This window comes from Chelonoidis abingdonii, chromosome 22 (genome assembly GCF_003597395.2).
Source record: "Chelonoidis abingdonii isolate Lonesome George chromosome 22, CheloAbing_2.0, whole genome shotgun sequence".
NCBI classification, from domain to species: Eukaryota; Metazoa; Chordata; order Testudines; family Testudinidae; genus Chelonoidis; species Chelonoidis abingdonii.
In genome coordinates, this window is record NC_133790.1 from 12,224,749 (window position 1) to 12,250,003 (window position 25,255).

Genomic DNA, 25,255 nt, shown 5'->3' on the forward strand with positions numbered 1-25,255 from the left:
ATTACTACCTTACATATGTCAATTAGCACTTGTAGTGATACAAGTAGGTACACATACTTTTAAAAATAAATTTCAGTTTTTTCTTCACTGAAGGTCTAATCCAAATCCCAGTGAAGTCAATGGCAAGGCACCCGTTGACTCTCAGGGGCTTCAGATCAGCCCTAAGCCAAACCAATAAACTAGGAGTGAAGCTTGAGTAGTGCTGCTTCTCACTATGGAAGGTTTGATGATGATGAACCGTCCTCATTTTGGCTCTGTCTAGTGCTAGATTTATGAATCAAGTTGAAAGGTGATCTTTTCGATCAATGAGTCTTCAAAGGTGCACACATTAGATGTTAATTGATGTTAAACAGCCATGGAGGATAAAGGCGTCGCTTCACAGAGGTTCATGCAATGCACTGTGCTTTGACTTGTTTCAGTATGGAAAGCTGGTTGCATGACAGTTATCAGTGGATGACTAAGGGCTCTTCCTCCCTTACAGCTGAGCTGAGCTGAAGAAACTTACCTGGAAGCAGAGCAGAGAGGACTTAAGAGTTAGCTTCCCTTGCATTCTGCATTGCATGCAATGTTGTCATACAGAAATGGCACTCATTAACACCCAGCTCTAAATGCGTCTTGTGTCAGAAAGGATGAAGAAGGGTCGGCATACCGTATCTATAGTCAGAGGCCATGGTACGCTGCTGAGACCATTTCTTGTGTCCATCAATTCTGCGATAATAAGCTTCTTCTTTTACAGGTGAAATATTTCCCTCACTACCTGACCGAGACCGACCGCCTTCACTGTTACTGTCCATTGTAATTTCTATGGAGAAAAAGGGAATGATCTATTAAACATACTTTATAGTTTTCTCAGTGGAGGCTCCTGAGGCCAGGCTTTGCCTACCTTCTTTTCTGACTCAGCAAGAGCAGGATGGCTAACCACCTGCAGAACTATGTGTGGCAGTTTTACTGACTGATTCTCCAGTGATTCTTCTACAGGCACACAGAAAGGGGTGTTTGCTTTTTAAAGGGTCTTGCCTTCATGCTTTTTAAAACGTGCCTGGATTGCTGGAGGGTAAATGCAGACTTTGAGTTCTGTGTTTGTACAAACTTAGCACAATGGGATCCTGGTCCATGACTGGGGCTCCTAGGCACTATGATAACACAAATATTAAACAACAACAATCAATGTTGTAATCCTATGTCCCACTTCTGCAAGGTCAAGGGGAAAATGTAAAATACATTTTATCTTTGGAAGTAGATTATCTAAAACCAGAATTAAGTTGAAAATATTCTGTTTCCATGATGTTGTTAATGGAAATATATATTGTAATCTAAAAGGGAAATAAACTAAAATGATTTTAAATCTGGGAGGTCTTTTGGATAAAGATGTGTCTCAGGAAATATTTATCCTAGAAGTATCACAATTTTGGAGTTCCTTCCTGCTAACTATTCCTTCTGGAGTTGATTTATCACTTTTATGGACTTCCTTTCGTTTTATATCATGCAGGCAAATTAATAACTGGAAACTCCAGTTATCACCATAAGATTTTAACTGTGTTGTTGATTGACTTGAAGCTAATTCTCAAGGAGAGAACAACATATGAACGGTCAAACCCTTATAAAAACAATATTACTGACCTAAGAATAATAGTAACATTTTAGTAATGCTGAGCAAATATGCAGTGCTTAATACATTTCTATAAGGGATAAACTGTGACCTTGTAAATAAACCCATACTGATTAATGTAGGCAGTCCCACATTCTTTGGCCCTAATGGAATAAAACCTCTACTAACTGCAATTAATGGGAGTTTTGTGCCAATAAAAACTTTAGAATTTGGCCCAACTTTTTTTTTTTTTTTTTTTTTTTGGAAAAGAACCCTCTTTTTATGATGACAAAGCCATAATATCTGTTTTATTCAGTCCTCACTCAGACAAAACTCCCTTGGAAGTCAATAGGAGCTTTGCCTGAGTGACAACAGTGTGATCAAGCTGGTACAATGGTCTGTTACAGGGTTTGATTGGATACATTGGATTTATTCAGTCTATTTATCTGCTCTGCCCATCCTCTTGTTTTCTGTAGCAAGTCTTCAGAGGATGATTATTTTGTGATTTTTACCCAATGCTTGTCTTGATTGACATACATTATTGACGTGGGTAATTATTACATCGTGGGGATCACCAATTACATTTTTAATAGCTAGCTAATCGGTTATGGTGATTTTATTAAATGCCCTGCTGAGTTAACAGAGCAATGTGTACTGCATGCCTGATAACTCAGCTTCCCATTAGTTCTGTTCCTGTACACACTATTAGAAACCTGTTCTTTTTGTTCAAACATGGCAATACAATCAAAGAAGTCGGCAGTTAGGAATCCCGGACCATAACCACATCACAATAAGAATAATACTGGATAGGGTCTTTCATCTATTTCACAGAAGACCAAAAAGTAATTCTTTCATTAGATGCTGAAAATACTGCCACTGTGGGTTACGTCTTATCAGTGTTAGACAATATTGTAATTCAATCCTAATGTGACTTCCCCAGAAAAGCCTTCACAGAGCATACTTACTGCAAAATACACTAATGCATTCTTGAACTCACACTAAAGCAGCAGATTACAGCCTTCTATTTTGTTCTCTGTTTAATTATCAGTTTGAATGTGGACGGATTATAAAAAATGAATTCCTTCTTATCTACTTCTTAAAATGCTGCTCTTTAGCTACAGAACAGTGAAGTCATTATTTAATAGTTCCCTGAGTTCCAAACTTGTTTAGAGAAAGGGAGGCCTGTATTTAATCAGGTCCCCACCCAATCCACATCTTTCCGTTAAAATCAGAGTTAAAGGAAAACTCAAAGAATTAATTTAACCAACATTATTTCAACGCCCCAACTATTTGTTCTTAAATTATTTTAACAGGTGATAAAAAGAAAACCTTAAATGACCAATATATTTTAAGTATTCCAGGCATAATTCATCCTTCTCCCCAAATAATATTTACTCTTGATAAAAAAAAAAGCTACAAAAAAGAAAAGGGAGACACTGATCTAGCAAACACCAGCCTATACTGAGAATGTTTATCAGCTGATAATTATCTGGCTCAACTAATAGTTACAGGTTGATATTTGCATATGCACTCTCTGGACCTGATTCTCTCTTTACACCTTCTTTTTCTTTTAACACCAGTAATTCCTTTGAGTGAAGTTACTCCTGATTTGTAACAGTGTAAGTGGGAGGAGAATCATACTCTCTACATATACTTATTAAAGGCACTTAGAATGCTTTTATGAACTACAGTTGTATTTTTTAAAAATCCACAGTTATCATAAATTATTATTGTGTCCCTAATATCCATTAGTTTTCCTCTTGACAACAAAATCTTGCTAATTTTACAAATCTGTAGAGGGTGCTGTACACCATAGAAAGGTTTATGTTTAAACTTCCTAAATGGTTATTCTGCTATGTATCCATGGAAAGAACTGGAGAAAACTTTTCATGTTCAACAATTAAAAAAAAATGTTGCTTTATAGTAAGTATCACTATGAGGTTGCTTTCTGCGTGGAAAGTTTCTCATTCACAGATAAAGCTTCAGGCCAGAACTGCTTAATGTTGCCTTGAGTTCTCTGGATTTCTGTGTACACTGTTATTAAGGAATCATTTAATCTAAGGACAGGCACCGGAGGAATTACATCACATGAAGATTTTATTTCTGTACATTGTCTACAGTTCTCTGTTTACACTCCTGTGTTTCTTCCATTTCTGCGTGACTGTTCCTAGTTGTTTGTGTGGTGTGCAAGTTTTGGTGAAAGTGTTTTTGTGCTTGGTGTCTTGATTCCATTATCTTATCTGCAGTACTTTTTGGATTTTCTTGCAGATAGCAAAATATATTTTTAGGTCATGATTTAACCAGAACAGAGATGGCTTGAAGATAAAAAGCAAATCTAATGAACATACTTCAGTCTTACTTGCTCATTTAATTTAATAACCTCAATTTTCCTTGCTGAATTCCAAAAAGTAGTTAAGAAAATGGAAGGTGATGGTAGATGAATGGAATGATGGATGGATGGATAGATGAGTGAGTGAGTGCACTTATTTTAGGTACCATATTCATAGCATGTCCGTGCCTTAATTTATTTTAAAGAATGAATTGTCTACTGTAGGTTTTAAATTGTAGCTATCATCAACCAAAATATAGATCTTGAACCAAAGCTCACTGGAGTCTATAGAGAAACTCTCACTGACTTCAGCAGGTTTTGGTTCAGACCCTTAAGGAATCTCTAGTACACTCATATTTAACCTAAGACAAAGTTGGTTTTAATCTTAGTTCATCTTATATAAAAGATTTAGAGTCATTGTAATTAAAAGGTTTTGGGCTTTGTTTGTTTGTTTTACCGATCCCCCAGCTCTGTGGCTGTAAAGAATAGAAATGCACCAATCAGGTCAACTAACCAATGGAAGGGACCAACATTGGTCGAGACTTTTGTGGGACTGCACTGGCATGAGACAACCTTCGACCCGTATGCTCCACCCTGTCAGGTCGTCCAGTGGATGATGGATTTCCTAAAAGCTAAAAAAGAAAAACAACAGGTTTGCAAGTTACACAGCTGGGTGCATAAAAAGGCATGTTAATAATGTCAATCACTTTCAGAAGCATAAGCTCTAAAGGCAACTAAACGTAGTTTTTAACTGAAAGGTTAGCTGAAAAGTTCTACTGATGCCTCCTAAACCTGCAAAAGAAAAATGGTTCCCTGAAAAATGGCGCACCCTTTGTAAATAGCAGTCACACATTAGACCAGAGAAAGAATAATAATAATTTTGGAAACATTCTTTTGCCTTTGTCGTTGCTGCTAACTTGGCTCAGAGCACTCTTAACGCTCCCTGAAGAGGACTAAGACCACTCACACTAGAGCTGTGAGGATAGTATATGATGGGGTCAGGTCAGTGCATTTAATTTTTTTAACCTAGATTGTTTTCACAGTTTGCAGCACATTAACCAGCATATGTCCTTCTCCTCTTGGGGTCTCTGAGAACACTGCTCCTCTCAAAAGGCCTTTTGTGGTCACTAACCCTTGCAGAAGAGATTCATACAAATTTCACCTCACACCACAGCTGGTTCTCTTTCTGTTCACTAATTTGCAAGAAATGTTATTATTTTAATGCTTTCCAGGGTGTCTCTTTCAACAGCTGAGATTAAATGCAGCCTTGGCACCAATTTTAATAGGAGAATTTTTAAATGATCAGTTCAGAATAAACTGCTGGGCCAGGCATACAGCAACAGCTGAATCTACTCTTACATAAGACATTAGATTGGAGACAGTTGCAGATGAGAGGCTAAAACGTATTTAGTTCTCTTTGGGAACAGAGAGGCCTAAATATGCAAATTCACGAAGGCTCTCTTGTGGGCTAATATACAGAAATGCAAACAGGCAGGATCACAGAGGCACCCTTGTGGATTAAGATGTGGAACGGCCTTGGCTTGTCCCTCTGGAAGAAGCTGTTTGTCTGCAATCCCATTCGGAGATGCAGTCTGCAACTTCAAAGGCAAGAAGAGATGGTCTAAAAAAAGAGGGCAAAGAAGTGACAGTGCAGGAAGAAGGTGGAGAATGGAAACACGATGAATCCTGTGACTCCAAGAAGCTTGCTTGGTCACTGTCACTGTGGGGAAGATATTTCTTGGTACTTGCCCAGAGAGGACTGAAGATGAAGAGCAATTCCTGAAAATCTGGCACTGAGGAGAGCAAAAACAACATGACAAAATGGAATCTTTAAGACAGACCATCAAAATAAAAATCCGTGAAATGCTTTCTTTTTTCCAGTTAAAATTAAAACTTATTTTTACTTTTTAAAGCAATTTTCTGATAGTCACTTTAAAAAGATAAAAACAAACTTCTGGAAAATTATAGTTCAGCTAACCCTTAATTAAAATTTAGATTCAGTTGTCCTTTAACAAAGCAGCCATTATTGTAATTTGTTCTGTGGGAAAATCATTGTTGTAAAGCAAATTAAACTGATTTCAGCATGATACAAAAGAAGCTTGTGAAGCAAAATGCAGATTAATAAATAAAAAAATCATGTGGCGAGGAAAGAAATAAAACAATCACCAGTAGATAGGTCCCAAAGATGGAATTTAAGAAAAAAAAATTAAAAGAAGCAGGAGGAGGAAAAAGAAAAGAAAGAAAAGAGATGGATTTGACAGGCAGATGTTAGAAGGAAGTTTTATTTCACACACCAGAGAGTCTTCTGCATCTCTGTGGGATGGCTCTGCATGTGGAACAGCTGCCCAAGAGTCATTTACTTGTAAGTTGATCTTCCAGACTCGCTGAACATCTTTGCTAGTCAAATTATCTGTTCTACTGCATTTTTGAGTCTCAGACTTTTTCTCATAACTGGGCTTGGCCTCCTCACTTCTGGGCTCTATAAAGGAAAGACCCAGGTCGTCAAAGTCTTCTTCAATGCTGTTTTGCCTGGTTAAAGTTTTCCTGCGAGCAAGCAATGGCCTTGTGCTTTTTCTGCATGAACAGTTATCTGTCTCTGCACAACAGCTAGGCACAACATTGGCAGAAATCAAATTGTAAGCATTTCTGAAATTAAAACGAGATTCTTCTTCCTCACTTCCACAGTCTAGTCCACTGTCAGGGCTTCTTGTTAAGGATCTACTGTAGTTATAGCCTTTGTCTTCTGAAGCAAAATCCTCCATGCCTGAAATTCTGTGCTTGGCAGGGTACCAGAAGTTGTGCTGTTTGTCTTGATTGTAGGGTCTAGGAGGTTTAGTGCATCTAGCTACCATAGGTTTCATTTTATAAGATGTACCAAAACCCTGTTTGTGCAACTGTTCAGAATACTCAACATCCTCTTCAGCTACTTCTGGGATACTGAAAAGCTTTTTACTGTGGTGTATCTGCTGTGAAAAGTCAGGCTGTTCCAAAAAAGCGGCTTCAGTGGTCCTATTCTTAGAGCATTCCTTAACAACATGTGATGTTAAAAAACAGGTGGGGAACAAACAGTGCGTGATAAAAATAAAATGGGAGGGAAAAGCGGGAGGAGGAAAGAAAAATAAAGACAGAATTAGTTTTAGAGCAATGGCAAACATAAGGCATGCAGTTTATTCAGTGAGGGGGATGTCATGCTCTGAACAGGAATCTGAAAATAAAGACATGATTAAGTTGGCTTGGTGTCAGATAGAACACAGGAGGTCAGTACAAACACAGCTGATATTGTGATGCTTTAACAAGAATAAACCCATGCATTCAACACAAAGCAATAAAAGCTGCATACAAGTTCAGCCGTGGTGAGAGTGGAGGTGAAGTTAGAATATGGTGCTATTGCTTAGTGTTCTTTGTGCTCTATGCCAGGCTGGGATTGTTTTCGTCCGTGGAGCGTATCTCGGACACTTTCTACAGCAGAGTTTTCTCTCTTGCTTTGCACCTGTTAAAGCATCCTAGCTGATTAACAAGAAACTCCATAATGCCGTCCTGCCTGAAGACAGCAAACTCGGGGTTGGTATGAAGTCATACAGGGCTCCCTGTAAATGTCAAAACAGGAGTTCTTGTGCCCTCCACAACCTGATAAAAACTGAACCCTCTTTAAGGTTGGCTTCCACAAAAAAGACTGAGAACTGGGGGCTACCTGCAGTCATTGGTCCACACTGGATCTATCATCCTAATCTGCTTAATAAAACTCTTACTTGACAAGTAACCTGTTACTTGACCCAAATATAAGTCTTGGTACATACCAGATGTAAGTAAGAACTACAATGTGCTGGATAAAATCTGAACAGTTTAGATAAATGAAATAAAAGATACCTTTTATATTAGGCTTACAAAAATTGAAAAATAGTGTAATTGAAGGACCCTGCACAAATGTGTCTCTCTGGGTCTCTGAAGCAGATGCTGGGCTATCCAAATTAATGAGAAAAGAGGTGTTGGCTTTGATTTGTGGAGCCCTTAGCTATTTGGGTCATGGAGACCACCCCTCTCTATGCTTTACCCTAATGACAGCAATCAGCTTGGGACTTCTGAGCAGACAGTGCCTGGATTCATACGTGTGGGCAGCATGGGCAGGATCTTCTTAGTGACTTTGCAATTCTCCTTCCCTTTTCATCCAAGAGACATTCCAGGGACATTACAAAGCCTGTTGCTCAGGCTGACTCTGGGCAGACAGACTGAGCTGACTTTTGCTTTATTTTTCTTCAAAGGCTAGGGAGTTTTTAAAGAGTTAATTTTTGACACTACAGCAGAACCGTAGAGTTACAAACACCAGAATTATGAACTGATCAGTCAACTACACTCATCATTTGGAACCAGAAGGACGCAATAAGGTGGCAGCAAAGACCAAAAAAGCAAATACAGTAAAGAGCTGTGTTAAACGTAAACTACTTAAAAAAATAAAGGGAAAGCAGCATTTTTCTTCCGCATAGTAAAGTTTCAAAGCTGTACGAAGTCAATGTTCAGTTGTAAACTTTTGAAAGAACAACCATAATGTTTTGTTCAGAGTTATGAACAACTTCCATTCCCAACGTGTTCCTAACTGAGGTTCTACTGTATTTATGTGAATGATTTTTGAATACACTTTTTAATTGTCTATCATGTTCCCAGAGCTTTTTTGAAAAGGTGCCATAAATATGGAAAAAATATAAATAAATGTGAATTAGGAATAGTTTTGATCAGACTCCAAACATCCTTAAATTTCATGGATGCTCCAACCTGATATTCAAGTTGGGATCTCCTAGTTTACACATCAGCCTTTATCTGGAGAGCAACTGAAGGGAATAATAACTGCACAGTAAAGTGAGTCATGTGTCTTGTTCACTTTTCTTTTATATGAGGGTATCTATTAACTTGGTACAGAAAATACAGAATGTCAGCTATCTGCAATCATAGCTCAAAGTGCACGGGCTGGTGTACTTTCAAATGCAAATCGCATATGCATTTGAGAGAGTTCAATTAATGTGTTTTTGTTTCTTTTCTAATTACAGCAGCTGCAAAGCTGAATTGGATCTAGCAAAACAGGGACACTGTCAAGTATTTTAGTTCTAGAACCTGGTCTAAAACTTAAAGCAATATAGTTATAAATGCAGTGGTGAGTGTCCTCCAAATTCTAAACTTACTCCCTCTGCCCTAAATTTATGTGGCATTCTCACATTAAATTCTGTTTCTGCACAGCCATTCAAATAACAGATGTTAACAATGAACCTTGGGGCAGATCCTCAGATTGCATTAAATCAGCATATACTCATTGACTTTAACATAGCTATGAGGATTTACCCTAGCTGAGGATCTGGCCCATGTGTTCAGAATTGGGCTTACAGTACCATTAATGCAGATGTAAGAAGTAGTAGTAAATATGCTACTGATTCATAAAGAACCAGAGAAGCCTAGGGATAATTCAGTGTTTGCCTAGTGGCAGTCAGAGCCATTTCATTTTCAAGCTTTTTACAAGGATACTAAACAGGAGAATGAAAGTTTTTTTCTGAAAATGTACTAGACAGTATGTCTTTATAAGTTGCATAAAATCCTAAGTCTGTGTATAAAATATATAGAAGCAGTTATAGCAATGGTTACAAAATCCCTGTGTATGTGCTTTGCAGAAGGGTACAGCACGTTCTTTAGTAACACGGCATTTTGGCTGTAGGAAGAATGATCTGTAGGTTTCTGTATAGTTTCAATCATATAGCTCGTTAAGAAGCATCTTAGCGTGGTAATAGCATACACATAAGAAGCAGTTTACTATATGTCATATTACAGAAAACAGAAATTCTATGTTGCGAAAGTTTAGTGTTTGCAGTGTGTATTCTAATTGGATGAATAAAATCACCTTGTAGGATGAATCCTCCTATGCAGTGTTTGAGACATCATTCCTGACATATGTTTGCCATTGTCTCCTCTGCCACCAGAAGATCATTAATGATCACGACACTAAGATTAATGACTATGGGCTTTATCCACACTATTGGGAATCCATATTGCACTGAATAAAACTCCTCAAATCTGTTACTAGCATGCACTAGAAGGATCCCGGGCGGTAGTTCCAAAAACCTGGTCAGTAATATGGAGAGGATGTCCACAGGAGATTTAAATTCAAAGACACATGTGTGGATGTGCACTCATGCACATGCTCACATCAGAAAACTTCGAGTGGTCTGGATGCATGTCCAATATACTGCAGCACAGCAGCACCCCCAAATGCGCAGCAAAAACAGTTAATTGCATAACAGCCCGAAGACAGTCTTCAATATGTGAAGCTCTTGGCTAACACCAGAGAATTGAGTATTAAGTGGACTTCATAAGTGGAACTTTACATTATGAACAGCATTCATCCCAGTTCTAGTCTGGGGGCCACCGTGAACTGTAACGTCCACAGCAGACTAACAAAAAGTGTGTGGAAGGAAGGAAGAATTTGCCTTGCCCTTCTCTGAAGTTTAAGCCCCCCTTTTCTGTCACTCTTACCTTGAGTGTGTTGTGTGATGTTACACTGACTCGTCTTCTTCCTCCATCCTCCAGCTGCATTTCTGAGTACAGCTCTTCTTCATCTTCCTCCATGATATCGGATAAGTCAGAGCCCCTACTGCTCTCCGTGTGGTACTCCTCACCCTGGCAGTAGTGTGGCTATTGGATGGGATAGAAAAGAAAAGAGACTGCAAGGTTTAAAATCTGAAGTGACAGTGCCCCCACAAATGGGGGGCAAAGCAGCAACTGGCAGCTTGAATATTGCAATACCACCTTGTGTAACCCACACTAACCAGGTGCAACTCTCAGTAGCCCTCAGGTGGCTTGATAATATAGAGGTTTATTAGCTTGCTCACACTTTAAGTTCCAGAAATCCTGGATTCAGTTCGTACAGATGACTCAACCAGCATTACACTTCTACTCCAACCACAAACCTCATGAGACCCCAATTAAAAAAAACCCCTTGGTTTACCCGAGGATCTGCATGTGTCAGTGGATTTGCTGACCATCTGGTGAAGGCTCTAACCGAGATAACCAATTCCATTCACACGTCAGCTACTCTTCATTGTCATATCTGATGTTTGCTATATCCAATAGTAAACCCCACGTGACTCTTCAAGAGCACCGTTTAGTTCTTACATAATGTTTCTATACTGTAAACTTTCATTAGCTGATGAGGGTCAATGATCTCATTCTATTTAGGCATCTAGGGAGCAGAATTGATAGAATTTTAATGTCCTTCTAGAGTTAGTTCCACTAAATTAAGTTGTCTGTGTTCTCAACTAGGTGAAAGGGATGGAAGAAATTAGCTATTTTATTGAATTGCTGCTGTTAAATTTAACTGTCTTTGGTAAATTCTTGTTTTGTTTTACTAGTGTCATGATTTATATCCACAGTCCAGACAACAAACCAAACATTACTGTGATTCTACATCCCAAGTATATTTTTAAAATGAGGCATCTACTTTTCTGTACAAAATCACACTGGTGCTTCAGATCTGTAAGCAGTTTCATCTGCTTGTGCAAATGATTAAGTTGAGGCCCACTTAAAAATTATGAGCCCAAAAGTCTCACATGTGCACTGTGTAAAAACTAAAATGCAAATCTCAATGTAACTGATAACACATCTTCCTACTCTGTTGGTGTAATCTTCCCATTCTCAAAATACAGACAGCAAAAATGTACAGCTCTTTATATACAGTTTGAGTCTAAAGCATATCAGTTCAGGATAGGGTAGGCCCAACCAGAAATTCCAGGTCTGAAGATACTTGAAATGTGAAGTTTGGCTCCAGATCGGAATTTCATGGGGCAGATTCTCAGCTGGTGTATTCCAGTGTACACTGATTTACGCTAGACAAGGATCTAGCCCTGCATTTCTATAATGGGCCAGAGCAGAGGCTAGGATCCAAACACCCTTCCATCTAGATATGTTCAGATTCAAATGTGAACTACACAGCTCAGTCCCACCTTCAATGTCAAGGGAGCTGTACTGTATGCTGTAGAGACAATTTCCAGGAGCAAACCTATTTACATCAGAAAAAGAATAAATCACTGAAATACTAGAATGTCAAGGAGCAGAAGTTACACTATTTCCCCAGGAGAAATACTACAGCAGAAACAATCTTCGCAGACCAGAATCAATTCCTATAGTTCCATAATGTATTAGCATCAATAAACTGCTGTAAACTTCCAGAAATGAAATGAAATGTCTGCAGTAAGCAATTACCCTGAAGTGAAAATATGTTCACTCTCCAAATATTACAGCAGACTTGCACTCTCTTGATTCCTAGAAGATAGTTCTGGAGATCTCAGTGTGTATCTCTACAATGTGCCTCAGCTTTATGTGATGTTCATTAATGCTAAGATTCTTTTTTCATTACTTTTGAGAGCCAGCTTGGCCCAGTAGATCAGGCTGCTGGGAGGCAGAAGACCATAGTTCTATTCACGGTTCTGCTGCTGAGCTACTGTGCGACTTCGGGCAAGTTATTTCTCCACTCTAAGCCTCCATGTCCCCTATGTAAAATGCAGATAATGATACTTTCCACTGTAAAATACTTTGTGGTCAAAAGCTAAGGATTGTTATTATTGAGGATTCTGAGATCCAGTCCTTTATGAACACTCTGTTGCTATCCAAGGAAATAGGATCAAACCCATGAATGTTTTCAGTTTCCCTCAGCTGTATTACATGAGGGGGTAATTTTAAGAATAAAAATCACTGTACGAGTTAATGCTTTCAGTTAGTTTACGAAATGAAAGACTCCCAGAATTCGGTCTGGTGCTTTCACTTTCACCCATGCCATTCCAACGGAATCTTACTTCCAATTTCAGTGAGTCAAATCCTGTTCTCAGTTATCCCCAGACAACACAAGGGAGTTCATTGGGGGCTGCACTGTCTAACTGGTTGTTATTGCCAGAGAAAAGCTGCACAGCTACATAGCAGGAATCTTTCAAACAATCTCCAATGTTTATCTGCAGTTGATTTAATAACAGAGGTGTCTGTTAAATACCCACCAATTATTTAATGAAAACCTTCTAATTGAGGCATTACACCTTGTTAAGACATGTAATGCAATTAGCTCAAATTTATGTAAGCAATAATTGTATAATTACATTCTGTGTTGGTAACAGATTAATTCATTACAAAATATTGAAGCATCTAATGGGCACATAACAAGATACTGCAGCTCAAACTATTTAAGCGGACTTTTAAAAAATCATTGTGTTTTGGGCCCCCATCCTGCAAACACATGCATATCCTTAACTTTAAGGCAGTGAGTAGCTGCAGTGTAGTCAACAGTAAGCCTTGAATATTTTTATTTCAATGGTAGTTAGCCTTTAAAAATCCTAATTGCCTTGCGCAGAGTCACACAGCAAGTCTGTGGCAGATCCAGTGACTGTTTTGATTTGGAAGAGATGTGATCTATATAATCACAAATGTAATTTTTTTAAATCTGTATATTATGTTACACAATTACAGAAATATAGACCATGGCAGTCCTTAGTATCAACAGAACCCCACTATTGATCATCATCCTTTTTACCTGTATTTGTGGTTGCCTGCTTTGATTTCTTTCTTTCTTTCTTTCTTTCTCTTTCTATCTACTTCATGCGTCGAGTGAGACTATGCCAAAAGCTTTTAATTTGGCATAAATGCACAATATGACATCAACTTCAGAACACGAATTGGTATACACAGATTAACGCCACACTATAATAAGCTAAGTGAAATAGTGAAATAAACTACCAGATTCTTTCAAAACCACATTTGACCACAACCATGCCTAAAATCTTATGTAAAAAACACTTCCTATTAAACTTCCTGGTTAGGTCTGGATGTAGTAGAATTACATACAAAAAGTGCAGAAATTGGTTCTTTACTAACAAATTATGCAGTGCAATTGTTCAATTTTCATAAATAGTTCAAATGAGCAATTAAGCTACTAGTAGGTGCCTCTCATATAGCTGAAATATAAACAGGTAATAATCAATTTGTATTTAATGAACACAGAACAGCTGAACGAAACAGAATTCATCTTTTGAACTGAGAAATTTTAAAGAGTTACTTTTTAAGGGAAAGGAGTAGGGTATTTTGGCACAGTAGGTGCAGGGTAATTATATGTCCTGATGTTAGGGGCAACTATAGCTCCCCCCCCCCCCCGAAAATAAAAGTGTCCCATTTTTTCACACTTGCTATCTGGTCACCCTAACTGGGTGTGACCCTAAGAACCCCTCAAAGTCAACTGGGAAAGGGTTCACTGTTCCATAACAGTAACTCCTGAGAGTCCCGGCAAGCTCACTACACCCAACATGTTGTTTTCATATTAAGAGGGTCAAGTGAGGTCTACTAAAAGCTTATGTCATACTGGTCCTCATAATCATTGTGAGATATATGTAAGGATGATATTTAAGGAGTTGTGTACATATACTGTTTTAAAATCTGAATCAAAACAGGGTTGTCAGGCAGGTTTTGACCAAAGGATGTATATTCACCTGCCTGCCTCAGTTCACACGTAATAAAGCCATTGTAAGCCAACGCAATGGAAGGCCGTTTGCACACCATGTCAAAATGTGGCTGTGAAGGCAACATGGAGCCAACACACCAGGGAATAAACCAAGAGGGTTCATCCTGACATGGGGAACAAAATCATGAACTTTGGGGATATAAAAAGAAGGCCAACAGGACACCTCTTTATCCTTCACTGAGGAAGCAAAAAGGACAGGGATTTTTGCATTCATGAAAGGGGGATCCCAGCCATGTTGGTTGGAGATGTTGACAGAGAGCTTTAGGTGAGAGAAACTATTTTAGGCTGTTAGTCTGTTAAAGTTAAGTTTAAACTTGTCAAACAGAATGCATTATACTTTTTGTTTTATATGTAATCATTTCTCTTCCCATTGTTATCCCTATTCACTCTCTCTTAAATCTTAGTCTTAACTGATGACTGTTCTCACTATGAATATATCAGTGCTGGGATGTTATATTGGAGCTGATCCTCAGTTGAATCAAACAAGCAGGTGTGTGTATTGGTCTTTTGGGACAGCTCACCTGGTAATTTCTGTGAGCGTCTAGTGCTTAAGGGCTGGACACTGCAGGGGAACACTACAAAGGGGTTTGGGGTGCACTATTGCTAACCTGCAAAGCAAAGCAAGGGCTGCCATGGCCCTGAGGAGATTGGGTGGTATCACAGATCTGACACCCAGTTAAGCACAATCAAGTCTCTCTCTCACTGAGGCAGGGGGTTACAGTACAAGGAGATCACAATCCGGGGTATTTGGAGAAAGTGTCACAATGGGTTAATGCAATTAGAAAGTGTTCTCTCTCTAGAACTCAGTAAAACAGACAAGGGTTCCAAAGTGGGCTTACAAAAATGGAGACAACCAGAACCTATCTTAGTTTTCTGTATGACTCCCATTATTGTAGTGTCTGAGCACCTTACAGTTTTTAATGTCCTTTCAACACCTTTGTGATACAGGGCAGTGCTACTGTCCCCATTTTACAGTTGGGGAAACCTAGGCAGGAAAATACTGAGTGACTTCCCCAAGGTCACACAGGATGTCTGTGGCACTCTAGGGAATTGAACCTAGCTCTCCGGAATGCCAGGCTAGCCCCTAAATAATGGGCCAGACTTCCTTATGAAATCAATAGTCGCTTTAGAAAATCTTGGCTTATATGCACACAAAATAATTTTAAATTGTATTATATCTATTGGTTTAATCAAGCTGGTGCACCTTTAAGTTTCGCCTGCAGACCGCTCATATGCTGCACAAGTCAGGTAATTGCATGTGCAATCAGATACTTCCATGTACCAGTGTGTTTTAAATACACAGTTTCCATAGCTGCAGACTCAGATGGACAGTGCACATGTGTCTGGAGAGCATGTATATAGTTTGTAGGTGCAACTTGAGTGCAGGAGTTCTACAAATTTGAACTACTGCCTCTACAGATGAAACCAACCTCCCAAGTCAAACATCTTTGAGGGGATTTAAAATCCAAAACAATATCAATATCTTACAAATGCCACTCTTTTGATAATGAGCTGAACCAAAATCTCAGAATACTCAGGGAACCTGTGTGTGCAAAGCAAATGTCATCTGTAGCCAATGATTTTAGTTTGTTGTTCATTTATTGTGCGATGTTATGATTAACTAACATGGTATGTCATATATAATCATTGTATGCTAAATAGAGTTAAACTGTAGGATTATAGAAGCATAAGCTTGATCTGTAGTTAGAAGGGATAAGTATGCATTAGTTATCTAAGTAAGTAGGGCTGAAATGCAAGGCCTACAGGGTGAGGCCTGTAAGATTTTAGCTTAGCCATACTAGGCCATTGGCTTAAGAAACACTTGACATAAGTAAAGTGACCAAAGAATGGCCCTATGCCACAAGATTACGGGAATGGGTGATGATGTGAAAAATTAACAGTAAGAGTAATTTTTTGCTTACAAGATACCCGGTAGTCACATTTTTCTAATACATGCCCTAACTGCAGGGTGCACGATGTGTGTAACTGCTAATGAGATATAGTCAGAATCACATTATAAAAAGAGGGTGCCCAGATTAGGAAAACTGAGCTTCTTATGGGAAAACTCCAGCAGGAACCATCCCTCTACTCATGATCAACCCATGAGAGACCCATCAGACTCTAACATTATCTAGGAAGATGCGAGTATAACCATATTTGGAACTTGTGCATAGGTCTGTATAGAATTTCTATATGCTTGGGCAATCTTGACTTTAATTGTGTAACATTAATAAAACTTGTAAAACAGACTAGACCTTGTACTTGTGAATGTGTATGTGGTCACTGTCTTTGGTCTTTATGTGTTACTAGAGATTCTAAATCTGAAGCAAGTAGTAGAAGTGACTTTCACTCCGTTGTGCTTGAAACTGTAGTCACTAGAGCCAAACCCATGATGGTGTAATACCACATTACAAAATTCACTTTAAATAAAATAAAAGGGAACACATCTCTAATTATGTCTAATATCAGAACTGGGAGTATTCTGCCAACAAGATATTGTAACATGCTAAGAAAAAGTTCCAGCCCTATTTTTACTTTGCTGTAATAGGGGGCTCAGCTCACTTGAAAGTAAAAAATTAAATGGTCTTGTAGTGTCTTCAGTAGGTGACGCTCAAGACCAGGTTTAGGAAATTCTTCTGACAGCATCTTTCTCCCTCCTGCAGCATGCCACGGACATACTGTGCTAGCTCCTTGCTTATAAGGATGACACTTCATGGCTTTTAAATGACACAAAAAATTCCAAGCCCTTTTTTTGTCTTATAGCACGTTAATAGACATAAAAAAAAAAGCATAATGCAGAGAAAGCCCAGATTCAAAAATGTCTCCACTTACCTTCTTTTTCAGTTATTAAGGTTGTTGCTAGTTGTAACAAACAGATTCATATATCAGCCTTTACAACATACCAGCCTTTATAACGAGCAAAGGGCCAGATAGTTAAAAAGACATTCAGCTTCTAGAAGGCAGTATAATGCTGTAGGAGTAGAAAAGCCTATTCATCTAACTTCGTACAAGTCTGGCTGCTTAGACATAGAGCATATCGGTTTGACAGTCAGCTGAATGATAGTGCTGTGGTTAATGTATTGAGCGTCATAAAATATTTTCAATACATTGCAGACCTGCATCCCTCCTTATTATTATAATGAGGTCACATTAATTACCTGCTTTCCAAGCTCTGAGCCTTTTAGGAAATCGTCGACTGAAGCCCCTCTCCTTTTAACGCTGGGAGAATCGTAGCCGTCTTCCTCCTCATCTGAGTTTGCATAATGCGCCATATTACTCCTTTCGCTAAACACACTCCTTCTCTCGATCTGACAAAACATCAACATGGTAAAGAAACGCGAGCACCCCCCTTCAGCTACATTGTTTCCAGCAAGCCAACAAAGATGTTAATGATTCCAGGTCTGCTGCCTCTAAGACGCCTCAAGAGCACATTTAAATATATCCATGGCTTAAACTCAAATGATAAACTTCTGATTCCTTTAACTGGTCTCACTCACTGGCATGTACCTCCTTGTGCTAGAATCCCATCACATTTCACAAGCAAATGAGCGTAGGCTGGGTGGGTACTTGGATGGGTAATCTCTAAAGAACACCTAGATGTTCCAGGAAATGGTGTGGGGGATGCAGTAGGTAGAGCTCTTTCCTTGAGTCATTACTGAAACAAATGTCTCAACATGATGTTGAAGGCACTGTGCTTTCAGAGAAGACATAAAACCAGAGTTCTGCCCCTGAATATGTTGAATTTAACTGTGGTCATTACTAGTCAGTGCCTCAACTCATGTGTGTTAGGACTAAGTGGAGAACAATTTCTCCATTTGCATGTGCCATTTTCCTGAAAACCAAGGACTTTACATCCATAGCGCACTCACTCTCGGGAGAACAGAGTGGGCTTCTTTTAATTTCTATTAAATACTTTTTTAAATCTCTTCTAGGGGATCCCACAGGAGTTCCATTGGCAGAAATTGCCTCGGCAATGCACAGATGGTGAAATTCACCCCTATGCAGAGGGCCACACAATATCTGTGCACCACCGAAACCTCACTAAAGCTTCCTTATTGTAAAGGCATAAGCACCTGTGCTGATCCTCTGCACCAAGGTGAATGTTACCCTCAGTCACTAGATCCTGCTGACCCACAAGCCCTCCTCAGTCCACACCATCCAGCTTTCTGGTTATAGGTACATGGGGGCTCAGCAGCTTACACCACCGCCACCCAGTATAAAGAGGATTTCCACTACTGAGGACTATGTACCATAGGTGTTGCTGGCAGAAGCTGGCTTACCCCAGAGGGAATCTAGACCCTGAACTTTTGCATAGTCTCCGGCATTGTACCTTGGAAGATTTATTAATTACTAATCCAAACGTGAATCTAATTAAACATGTTTTGGAATGTAGATCAGTGATTCTGCAAAAACTAAAAAAAGGTTCTCAGCCCCCTTCCCTTACACTGTGGTCATTCTCTAGCTAATCACTGTTGCTCCATCTGTCTTACATTCATTCCAGTAGCCATCCAAAATAGACTCACTTGTGCTCCCCTAATATATATCCTTGTGTCCAGCTCATCGAACCCTTCTTTCTGATTTGCCATTTGCTTTTTAGAAGGATCAGCTGTAATGCAATTGGCATCCAAACTTACTTGTCATTATATAGCTGGGTTTGGTGATTTTGTTTTCTTCCCCAACCCTCAAATCCCCACACCCTTAAGAATTTAAATTTAGGACAGAATCTCATTCTCATGAGCTGAGCTCAGCTGTCAATCAGATAAGGTTTGTGCACTTTTGTTTTGACAAACAAATCAAGAAAAAGGAGGCTAATCAATGTGTATTGGCCCAGGTGGCTTTTCTCGTGTTGCATTCATTTTGTAGCGTTCAAAGGTCTCTTTTGTTGCATGAGGTACCCAGAGAACATACCATTAATAGGTTTTTGCAGTGTTGTGTCAAATAAGGTCAAACAAGAGAAAATATTTGGTGTTAATATAAACCAATGGGCTAAGTTGACTTACGCGTCAATCCTGCAAACAAATGCTTAACTTTATGGACCTGAGTAGCTCCACTGAGGTCTACAGGACTTTATTCTGGTGGGCCAAGTTATGCCCATGGATAAGCATTTGCAGAAGCAGAACCTGAGTTTGCTAACTCATTTCAATGTGCAGTTTTAAATTACCCTCTTAGTTGTTAGGGCCCTGTTTAAGCAAAGCATTTAGGTCCAGATTTTAAAGATATTCAGGTACCTTAGGTGCCTAAAAAAACCTTTAAAAATCTGAAAAGTAAGCATTTGTTCAACTTCTCAGATAGGCACAAATTCATCTTCTGACTTCTATGAAACATCCCTCAGTGCTTTGCTGAATAGAGATGGACGTAAGCACATGTTTAAGTGCTTTGCAGAACTAGAGCCTATAATACCTGTTCCATCCCTCCTCAAGGAATGTCTCTTTCTGTCCTCTTCTCAATCACTCCATTCATCCTCCTGTCTGCCCTTGCATCACTGCTGGGGTGACAGCCTTCTCTTTTGCAGCTCTGCTGTGCAGAACAGCCACACTGATTGCCCATAGTTTTTGAAATCTCATCCACAAATGTATGCCCTTTCCCCTAAATGATGTCTCTTCACTTTACTCTCCTTCTGCTTTTAATTACTGCTTTAACACTGAAACTGTCTTATTTAATTGCCTAATGCATTTGTGGGGCTAGATTGCCCCAAAGACCCTGCACCATTGTATCATTTAACAGTATTCATCAAAACAAAGAAACCATTATAAAGAACAAGGTAGGATGGTAAATAAAGAACAACATTACAGTCACGCACAGTTATTCCTAGACTGAGCATACTCAGATGCTAATAACTTAATTTAATTAGTTCACAAGGAATTTCAAGCAAGGATATTAATAGCAAAATAAAATTAATTAAATATGAGTAACACCTGACATTTTAAAAGCTGGGGTCTTGGGAAATTGCCCCATGTAGGAAACAGGAAATGATCAAATGTTTTCAGGTGTTTTCTGGTGGGTTTATTTTTGAGACTGTCTAGTTCATCTGCACTGGGCAATGCCCGGTGACTGCCAGGCAGATTAATCTGAGGGCAAGGTGAAAGCAACAGCTACAGGGTGCCAGTCTCATATCACTCTTCAAGGGTTTGCTTGCATGGTTCATTGGTCATTGAGATGAGCACATTAATTCAGCCCTTTTTGAGGGGAAGGAGGTTAGATGTTTACGTCAGGGATGCTATTGCATAAGGGCCAAATTCTGCCCACAAAAGTAACAGCAGCTTATGGAGATCCACATCGGAAGGGACAGGTTAGTGAAAGAAATCTGCTAGCCTTTGGGGTTACAGAGGTTCAGCTGGTATCTAATGCAATGAATCATCCTTTCACACTGACAGGAACACAATGTTCTGCACTACCTATTCACATCTGTTGTTGTCTGATGCGTCAGTGATGAGGTAACAAACCCTAGGTGCGTGGGTGTTTATACTTTTAGAATGTAACATGGGCTATGAAACGTCACCTCTCACTACTCTCCTTCTTAGATGCTATATTCAACCAGACTGCTCTTGATGTGTGTTCCTGAGGCTTAGCTCTTTAAGCCTGCAATTGCAACCAAGACAGTGATTTCAGTGAATAAAGGGCTCACAACTCTGCAACCTGCTGTCTCTAGTGAGCTGCAAGAGCTCAGCATTAGCGAGCTCCAAAGGCTTATTGTATAACAGCTCTTTGTTGGTCAAACTTTCATAGACATTTTTGTTCTTACAGATCAGATGGCTCTGTTCCCAAGCCTTGAGGCTGAAAGCTTAGTATTTTGTTATTGACAGTTTTAACTGTGGTAAGAAGCCCAGGTGACATGGTGTGGGGAGTTAAATGTTTAACCTAATTGGCCAAAAATAAACCAGATTTTTTAAAAATGTATTTCAATTTTTAAGAATTTTTGAAGTTATCAGCAAGAGATCAAAGGACAACACATTACAAAGGTGGGTGCAAAACTGGTTGGATAACTGTAGCCAAAGAGTAGTTATTAATGGTTCCCAATCCTGCTGGAAAGGTATAACATGTGGGGTTCTGCAGGGGTCTGTTTTGGGATCGGTTCTGTTCAGTATCTTCATCAATGACTTAGATATTGGCATAGAAAGTACACTTATTAAGTTTGCAGATGATGCCAAACTGGGAGGGATTGCAGCTGCTTTGAGGATAGGGTCATAATTCAAAATGATCTGGACAAATTGGAGAAACGGGCTGAGGTAACAGGATGAAGTTTAATAAAGACAAATGCAAAGTGCTCCACTTAGGAAGGAACAATCAGTTTCACACACACACAGAATGGGAAGTGACTGTCCAGGAAGGAGTATGGCAGAAAGGGATCTAGGGGTTATAGTGGACCATAAGCTAAATATGAGTCAACAGTGTGATGCTGTTGAAAAAAAAGCAAACACGATTCTGGGATGCATTAACAGATGTGTTGTGAGCAAGACACGAGAAGTCATTCTTCCGATCTACTCTGCAGTGGTTAGGCCTCAACTGGAGTAGTGTGTCCAGTTCTGGGTACCACATTTCAAGAAAGATGTGGAGAAATTGGAGAGGGTCCAGAGAAAGCAACAAGAAGGATTAAAGGTCTAGAGAACACGACCGATGAAGGAAGGCTGAAAGAACTGGGTTTATTTAGTCTGGAAAAGAGAAGACTGAGAGGGGGCCTGATAGCAGTTTTCAGGTATCTAAAAGGGTGTCATAAGGAGTAGGGAGAAAACTTGTTCACCTTAGCCTCTAATGATAGAACAAGAAGCAATGGACTTAAACTGCAGCAAGGGACATTTAGGCTGGACATTAGGGAAACGTTCCTAACTGTCAGGGTGGTTAAACACTGGAATAAACTGCCTGGAGGTTGAAGAATTTCCATCTCTGGAGATATTTAAGAGTAGGTTAGACAAATGTCTATCATGGATGGTCTAGACAGTATTTGGTCTAGAGGTCCTGCCATAAGGGCACGGGACTGGGCTCGATGACCTCTAGAGGCCCTTTCCAGCCCTAGAATCTATGAATCTCTGTCCTTTATGGTCAGAGTATCCATTCAAACATCTGGGAGTAGATTCTGGTCACGGTTTATATTAGTGGAGATTTATAACTGGTTTATAAAAGGTTTAATAAATTACGTAAGCTTCAGATTTAATAGATTTCATTCACATCATTTCCCTGTACAGATATGATGTTCTAGGTGCTTGCAAGCACATCAGTAGACAGAGCTATAGATTGTTATTAGACAGAGTTATGAGACATATCAGACATTATGGCTGTTCCTTAAAAAGTTTACAACTGAACATTGACTTAATAACGTTTTGAAACTTTACTGTGCAGAAGAAAAATGTTGTGTTCCCTTTTCTTTAGCAGTTTACTTTTAACACAGTACTGTACTGTATTTGCTTGTTTCCCCTAAATAACCTACAAACCTAATGGACTCTACAACAATTGATTAACTTTTTATTAATCAGTTATTAACCCTTTATAAAGTATTTATAAATGGAACTTTAATATAAAAGGTGATCTACCTTTTAAAACTCTTTTTTCCTCCCTAAATGATTTGCAACCAAGCCTCTCTATATGACAGGGTGTAAGAAAGAGCTTGCCTTACCCTGTTGTTCTCTGCAACTCGCTGGGCAGCTTCTCTTGCCATGGCTTTAGCAACAGTGTTCGGGACGGGTGTGCCTTGTGGCTGAGGGAGTATTCGATTAGGCGAGGGAGACCTCCTTCCCTGAAGCAGGCTTTGAAAGTTGGGGGCAGGAGGCTCCAATGTGTGTCCATGAATGGGGGATGCTGAACGAGTCTGCTCCCACGACTCATCCATTTTTAAACGTGGACCTAAATGTTCATCTTTGGTATCTGGGGCCCCGGCACTTGCTAATGGCTTTGATTTGGGAGCAGTCCGAGGGTGAGGGATTGGAGGCACCAATAGGTCAGGTGGAATGGCAGCAATGCAAGAGTCCACAGATTCCCCTTGTGCAGAAAGTGTTCTCACAGTAACTTCCTTAGCTTCTACATTCCGTATTCTCATTAGCTCCACGAAGGTGTTCTCTGCTGTTGGAAAGATCACCTCTGCCACCTGAACACATAAACACGCATCTTAAAAGTGTGAAAAGACATTTCCTCCCATTGCCACCATGAAAGGCTTCCTATGCTCTTGCAAAGCGTTGCCTGTTGGCTGCAATAATCAGCACTGCAGGGCTGTATCAATTTGCACCAATTAGCTGTAACACTTCAGTTAGGCTTGTCTGAAGAGCTATGTCTTCCTGATGAGTTTACATACAGGAACTCCATCGCCAGCTTACAAACTAGGCAAATAATGAAGTGACAAAATAGCTGCAGTGAAACCCAGAACAACTTGGCAAACCACGAACTGCTGCCTTTACCTGCTAAGCTAACTGCACATCTATAGCTGCTGACCACTGTAACAAGTAAAAGAAAGCTTACCCTTTGGCCTTTTGCATAAACACCATAGCCAGTAACATTTGCTCCGTTGGAGGTCCCTGTGGATGTAAGGGTTGGTGGTTTCCAGGACACCTGTATAGTAGCTGGTGTGGATCCAGCCTGTATGGTAATATCTTGAGGTGGAGCTGGAGGACCTAGAAAACAAAAGCCTTGTTTACCATTCAATGATTTTACATTTCATGCTTTAAACTAGACAGACCACTTCAAAGTCTGCTGTGATTCTTGAGGACTGCGGACTTATCACCCTGTCTGCATATAGGGAAGATACATTTTCATACATAACAGGGCTAATTTTCCTCGCACCTTGAACCGTGGGAGAGGTTTGTATTGAGTTTGTTAGCCAGACATGCTTTCCTTGCTTTTTTTTTTTTATAATAATTAGGAAAATATATGGGTCAAATCCATCACTTTTAATTTGGGTCCATGATTCTCAAAGCACTTTAACAAAGGAGAGCTAAATATCACTAGCCCCATTTTACAGAAGGGAAAACTAGAGCACTGAGATGTCATGCAACTTACCCAGATCCCAGAGCAGGTCACGAATTGAACCTAGGATCTTCTGCCTCTCAGCCTAGTGATCTACTTACCAGACTCTGCTCCCTCTAGGTTATTTTAATCACAAAACGGAAAGGGAAATACATTGTTTCTCGTCCTGTATTTACCTTTCCCCTAGCTCTTGTACAAATGCTTCAATTCTTTTGAATGTGGGGAGAGGTAAATATAAAAGGGGGTGGGAGAACTGTCAAGGAGCCACATTAGTGTTGTGATGGGGCAAGGCCAGATGGCTACTGTAAAGTACTGAGGAACAGGTATGTTAGTCCCAGGCTAAACAAATCCCTAGTACCATGGTAACCAAATGGCAGTTGCTCCAGGTTAATCAAGGCACCTGGGGCCAATTAAGATCTTTCTAGAAGGCAGTGGAGATAGCTACATTGATTAGAACACCTGCAGCCAATCAAGGCAGGCTAATCAGGGCACCTGGGTTTAAAAAGGAGCTCACTCTAGTCAGGCAGGGAGGAGCCAGAGGAGAAGGAGCGTGTGTGAGGAGCTGGGAGCAAGAAGGCAAGGAGCTGAGAGTGAGAGAGTGTACTGCTGGAGGATTGAGGAGGACAAGCGTTATCAGACACCAGGAGGAAGGTCCTGTGGTGAGGATAAAGAAGGTGTTTGGAGGAGGCCATGGGGAAGTAGCCCAGGGAGTTGTAGCTGTCATGCAGCTGTTACAGGAGGCACTATAGACAGCTGCGATCCACAGGGCCCTGGGCTGGAACCCGGAGTAGAGGGCGGGCCCGGGTTCCCCCCAAACCTCCCAACTCCTGATCAGACACAGGAGGAGCTGACGCAGACT

The 25,255-nt window shown here is 39.8% G+C and overlaps 1 protein-coding gene across 6 annotated transcripts in view; it reads right to left on the reverse strand.

The window, feature by feature from the left end:
• The window catches only part of RIMBP2 (RIMS binding protein 2), a 357,320-nt gene that overhangs the window by 17,857 nt on the left and 314,208 nt on the right, over positions 1-25,255 (reverse strand). For 3 of the 6 annotated variants that reach the window (XM_075059902.1, XM_075059905.1, XM_075059903.1), the window contains 5 exons: positions 23,893-24,044; positions 23,057-23,524; positions 17,607-17,756; positions 10,428-10,586; positions 4,432-4,549 (listed from right to left, as the gene is read on the reverse strand). In XM_075059902.1, coding sequence (XP_074916003.1) covers positions 4,432-4,549; positions 10,428-10,586; positions 17,607-17,756; positions 23,057-23,524; positions 23,893-24,044 — 1,047 coding nt within the window. Of the gene's footprint in view, positions 1-649; positions 803-4,431; positions 4,550-6,211; positions 6,944-10,427; positions 10,587-17,606; positions 17,757-23,056; positions 23,525-23,892; positions 24,045-25,255 lie in introns of all 6 variants that reach the window. The other 3 variants (XM_075059900.1, XM_075059904.1, XM_075059901.1) reach the window with 2 other exon arrangements.